Source organism: Sinocyclocheilus rhinocerous, unplaced genomic scaffold, assembly GCF_001515625.1.
Source record: "Sinocyclocheilus rhinocerous isolate Xijiao unplaced genomic scaffold, SAMN03320098_v1.1 scaffold342, whole genome shotgun sequence".
NCBI classification, from domain to species: domain Eukaryota; kingdom Metazoa; phylum Chordata; class Actinopteri; order Cypriniformes; family Cyprinidae; genus Sinocyclocheilus; species Sinocyclocheilus rhinocerous.
The window spans coordinates 82,602-88,943 of NW_015624546.1; the positions used below are offsets into that span (position 1 = coordinate 82,602).

Consider the following 6,342-nt stretch of genomic DNA (forward strand, 5'->3'; position numbering starts at 1 on the left):
ACTCTTAACTTTTATAAAGAATATCTCTTTGGATTTGAGACTTTAATCTTTGCAACTTTACATATCTTCTTTATGCACCAAGAGCTTGTAACACTCCAAAGAGAAAGGAAAAATTGAAATCGCATCATATGACCCCTTTAATTTTGTACTGCTTTAACAATTAATCAACATTTTATTCAAAATAATTTTAATAATAATTGTATTAATTATTATTCTGTATATACATATGTTTTTACTTTTAGTTTTTTTTTCCTTTCATTTTTTCAGTTATAAAAATAACAACTCTCTCTCAATATATACACTATACAATTCTATATAACATTTATAATTTTTAAAAAAAGTACTGTACATTGATATGTTAATGTTTATTGGAAAAAAAAAGATATTTAATTAGTGTATGTTTTAGGATACAGTGGTTTTTTTTTGGCTATGCAAAAATTTATTATTATTGCCAAATTTCATAATAATACATGCAAAAAAACTAATTTGATTTTAACATGCAAATTACTAATGAAATTCATAGTCTTGAGAATTATTCTTGAGTTTTATAGAAGTATTTATTTGAAATATACACGTACATACTTGGATATTTACGGTTTTATATTTTAATTATTATTCCAAATTTTTCCCCCATTTCTTTTCATTTATAAGCAGCGTTATGCATACCATATTATATCATATTTAATGTTTATAATTATGGAAATTTTATATGCTAACGCTTACTGCAAAAAAAGAGACTTCATCAGCGATTTTTGAGGACGTCAATTAATTGGTCTTGACTGTATACTAAAACAACACCTTTAAAAAATATCTCTTTTTTAATTACAGCAAAACTCTAAATGAATATCTTTAGGAAAATCATCATATCATATAAACATCTATACCATGTGTATCTGTGGAAAAATATAAATGTAAAAAAAAAAACACTCCATTCCAGTGCTTTTGTGCAACAAGTGGAACTTGTTCTGAATAAAAACTGGTTCTCAGGTTTCAAGTGAGCTAAAACAAAAAAACTTTTCACAGAGATGCAAACAGTATAGTGGTATTTCTAGTAGCACAAGGCACTAACAAAGAGCAGATCATATAACCAAAGTGTAAATATAACCTGTGTTTACCTTGAGGCAGATAAGTACGGTAACAAAGAATATGGAGATGGAGAGGAAGAGGAAAAACATGAGGAACCAGGCGCTCCAGTGCAACCAGTTACTGAGACCCATCATGCGCATGTACTCCTGCAAAACACACACACACACACGGCTCAGTCGAGCTTTCTCACATCAAGAGCAACAGAATCCATGTCCATCTTTGTGTACCTTCAGTTTCCTCTCCTTCTCCTGCACCACAGCGCGGACGATATTCAGAGAGGAGTAGGTGAAGCTGAGCACCAGCAGCAGCGGCAGCTGGTTCTGGATGGCCAGGATGAAGACGTCGTAGATGAACGCTGGGTAAGGGAAGCGGGACAGCAGCACTTGGGCTCGCTTGAGGAGGGCCGCCGCCGCCGTGCTGTTGTAGGCCTTCATGATGGCCCGGTCCACCGCATGCTGCACCTGCAGGAAGCCCTCGCGGTAATATCCTGTCCAGAGACGCCAGAGACACATACAGTACTCATGAGATTCACTCAGTCAAACTTATGAGGGTTTTAATTGAATCAAATAAACTGAGGAGAATATTCTGGGTTCTGTACAAGTACAAGCTCAATCGACAGCATTTGTGGTTTTATGTTGGATACAACAAATATTAATTTCCACTTGTCCTGCCTTTTCTTTAAAAGAGCAAGAATCTGGGTTACAGTGAGGTTAATGCAATGCAAGTAAATGAGGCCAGTCTGTACATGTTAAAACTCACTGTTTCATTAGTAAAGCCAGAGAAGACAATGTGTGTGTGAATATGATTTTACTAGTGAGACAAAATGTATTAATCTATTGTGTTACATTCAGTTTTAAAAGTTTAACTTAAAAAAAAAAAAAAACATAAAAAAGGTTTAAAAAAAACAAACATAAAACTTAATATGCTTTAACAAAAATATGAATGTAAATGCTTTAATAAAATTATACGTTTTATATTTTTGCTATCAAATCCTCAAAAAAATAGGAAAAACATTGGATTGTAAATGCCTCACCTTAACCTCAGTCTTTGGTCATTTAAGACCAATGCAATTACATGGAGATGAAAGGACGACGGTGAAGCGTAAAGAGTCATGCGAGCGGAGATCAAGATGTAATTTGTAGCACCGTGCCAAAAATAGAGGTCGACAGTCATCAAAGTTCAGAGCCGATGCTAAAGCAGCGCTCATGATTAATAACAGACACGCTGCAGGCGTTTGAAGCCGCTGGCAGCACTGGAGGCCATCAGACGAAGAGAGCGCTAACTAATCCAAATCACTTCCTAATCAATAGCTTGCCCCATCACAGGAAACCTCACATACAGGAAGAGATCATTAAGGAAGCAAGAGAACAAGCCGGTTTATCTCATCTGTTGACGGTAACTGACAGCTGGTGTATCAAGTCTGTTGAAGGAAGAAATCGATCGGGTCCAATTTGCACGTTTTTGAATGAACTGATACTATTGTATTAGCCTATACTTGTAGTTTTGCAGCTGTTAGCTTTAACATCATCTATATTTTAATGCATAAAAATTCAACATTAAGCACACACGTATTTACAGACTCACTCTTGGAGAAATGTAGCGTTACATCACTTGCTCAGCAATGGATGCTCTGCAGTGAATGGGTGCCGTCAGAATGAGAGTCCAAACAGCTGATAAAAACATCACAATAATCCACAAGTAATCCACACCACTCCAGTCCATCAGTTAATGACTTGTGAAGTGAAAAGCTGTGTGTTTGTAAGAAACAAATCCATCATTAAGATGTTTTTAAACTTTAAACTGTCGCTAATGGCTAAAACACGAGTCCTCTATTCAAAATATTGCTTTCTCCAGTGAAAAAGTTATCTGATCTGAATCAGGAGAGAAATATGCACAGAATGAGCACAATTTACAAGTGTAAACAGTCCATAACATTTCTAAACAAATATGTGGGTGGATTTTGGTGTGAGAGACAACAGAGGATAAACATTTTCACTGGACGAAACATTATTATGTATTATGGACAGACAAAACGGTTCAAAGTAAAAAAAACGTCTTAATCATGGATCTTGTACAAACATGCAGCTTCTCGCCTCACAAATCATTAACTGATGGACTGGAGTGGTGTGGATTACTTGTGGATTATTGTGATGTTTTTATCAGCTGTTGGGACTCTCATTCTGACGGCACCCATTCACTGCAGTGATGAGCAAGTGATGTAAAGCTACATTTCTCCAAATCTGATGAAAAAACAAACTCATCTACATCTTGGATGGCCTGAAGGTGAGGATATTTTCAGCAAAGTTTAGAAATTCACCGCCTGTAATTTTCTTATGCTGGGTTTATTGGTACTTTACAGCAACATTTCCCACAATTCATCAGTGTGGACTGACCTGGCGTGCCCCCGTCTGGCTCGTGTTGTTCTCTGGGCCCGGGCAGCTGGATCAGCGGGAACAGACTGAGCGTGTGCCAGTCCAGATCACTGTTGGGGTTGAGCTCAGACTTCTCGCGCGGCGGAGCGTTTCTGGGGCTGTACGTGAAGCGCAGATGATAGCTGACCTGCCACACACGAGATCAACCGTTACTTCGCAAATGATTTTCATATGATGTGACTCAACGTTTCATGTAATGCAGGGTCAAACCCCAAAGTAACATCAGTGTCTTGATTAATGGCACAATAAAGACTGAAAAACTCTTGTGGGGTTTGAACCAACAACCTTACGCTTACCATACCAGATAATACTGAATATTGTGTAATATACACTTGTGATATTTTATTTGACATTCAGAAAAAAAAAAGTATAATAATAAAATACAACTTTTTTTAAACCCAAGGTTTACTGTGGTTGTTTGTAGGGCTGCATAATATGGTCCAAAACTGTGACTATATGTAAATATGACTATATAATAATAATAATAATAATAACAATAGTAACTATCGTTAGTAAATAAAAATATTACACACGCATTTTTAACTGTAAAATCAAGTGTTTAACAATAATAAGAATAATAATAGTTGCAAAATATGAAAATATTTGTTGTAATATTTCACAGTAAAATACAAAAATTAATATTCAATAATAATAATCATCATCATCATCATTAAATATTACTATTATGAATAAATAAAAGTACAACGCAAACAAACTTTACTATAAAACAAAGAAATTAAGTGTTTAATATGAATAATTAAAACAAAACAAGTAGTATTTCTGTTAAATATGACTATATAATAATAATAATAATAATAATAATAACAATAGCAACTATCGTTAGTAAATAAAAATATTACACACGCATTTTTAACTGTAAAATCAAGTGTTTAACAATAATAAGAATAATAATAGTTGCAAAATATGAAAATATTTGTTGTAATATTTCACAGTAAAATACAAAAATTAATATTCAATAATAATAATCATCATCATCATCATTAAATATTACTATTATGAATAAATAAAAGTACAACGCAAACAAACTTTACTATAAAACAAAGAAATTAAGTGTTTAATATGAATAATTAAAACAAAACAAGTAGTATTTCTGTTGTAATATTTGACTGTAAAATAAAGAAAGTGAATATTATTAATAATATTAATAACAACAACTAATTATAATAATAATAGTTACTATTTTGTTATATATTCAAATTAATACATTGTTAATAAATAATCAAATATAGGATATTTATTATTATTATTATTAAATTGCACAGGTCTAATTGTTCACCCAACAAAAATGTTTTTTTGTCCACTGAAAATATGAATCTCCAATGTTTCATCATGTGAACGACTGACAAACAACCTGAAAGACTGAACGCACAGACTCGCTTTGTTATCTGCATAAAATTCAGTTCAGCACCTACTCTAAATTTTCATCTGACAAAATAAAACAGTCATCTGAGAAAAAAAAGCATCTGCGGAAATCCCTCATATTGGGAGAATCGGGTGTCATTTTGGGCCTCATTCATGACATGAGGAAACCTCATTTCTGTGTAAATCATTCATAAAACCATTCTTAAGTTAACTGTTTAAAAACATAAATTTGATGAAGAATTTACACAGAAATGTGCTCTCTTCCGCGATGCTGATCCAGCACCTGCACCGGAGCTGTGGTTAACTCACTACAGCGTCAGTGAAGGTGAGCGAGGGCCGAGAGATGATGATTCCCTCGTGTCCTCATGAGAAGAAACCAGAGCAGACCTCATGGAGAAACCTTAGCCAATGCATCTCAAAACGGCTGAAACTCTTCGGCCTGAAGATTCAGTGGTTCATAAACACAAGTGCAGGCGCCGGAGTCATGAAAGCAATATGCTTTGAGGCTATTTGTTGCTAGAGCACTAATGGCCTGATTCCTCCAGCTAGATTCGACTGCACTCTTGACTTCTGTGGAAAACGGGTTATTTTGTCCTCAGAAATGCTCAGAAAAGAACATTTCCTTCAGGAACACTGGCTTTAAGTAACGGTTATCATCATGAGCGACACATAAATGGGCGACTGTCACTAAAACTGACAAGAATGCTCTATATTTCACACCAAAATCAAAAGAAAATGGAGGAAGTGATTTTGCATAAGTACATCTAATTGCATTTTCAGTATCATTACAGTTTTTGTCAGTTATTTTCCCCCAGTTCTCATTTTTCATTTCAGTTGTTTATACACACACACACATTTATACAAACATACATACATATATGACAATGTAATGAACAAGCAAATCTAATGTAATTTATGCCATTATTAATTTAAAAAATAATAATAATAGTGACTTTCATTACTTTATTACTATTATTAGTAAACAACATGGGATTTATTGCATTAATAAGAATTCAAGGGGGAAATGTGTTTAATATCATGCAAATTCATACAAATATTGTTAGAATGCAAAAAGCTTCATTTAATTTATGCAAAATATAATAATGCCATATATTTAAATTATAATTAATTATTATAAATGGAATATATTTAATTATTGTATTTAAAAAATAATCATTTTATATATCTTTTGATGCAAGAGTGAAATACATGAACATTTCTTCATGAGATTCATCCACATAATGATTTAACCTGTTCAGCATTCAGTTTTACAGGTTAAAATAATGTTGTAATGTTTCACTATAAAATAAATGGAGTAATTAATAATAATAATAATAATAATAATAATAATAACAATAATTATATTATAGAGTGATTTTTAGGGCTGGACCAGAATATTAGATTATTCGAATATTCGTTCGGTGGGTTGGCATTCGATTTT

The 6,342-nt window shown here is 33.2% G+C and overlaps 1 protein-coding gene across 1 annotated transcript in view; it reads right to left on the reverse strand.

The window, feature by feature from the left end:
* The window catches only part of LOC107742093 (ATP-binding cassette sub-family A member 3-like), a 62,155-nt gene that overhangs the window by 39,396 nt on the left and 16,417 nt on the right, over positions 1–6,342 (reverse strand). The window contains exons 5-7 of the mRNA XM_016554964.1: positions 3,480–3,645; positions 1,314–1,573; positions 1,116–1,232 (exon numbers count right to left, since the gene is read on the reverse strand). Coding sequence (XP_016410450.1) covers positions 1,116–1,232; positions 1,314–1,573; positions 3,480–3,645 — 543 coding nt within the window. The remainder of the gene's footprint in view (positions 1–1,115; positions 1,233–1,313; positions 1,574–3,479; positions 3,646–6,342) is intronic.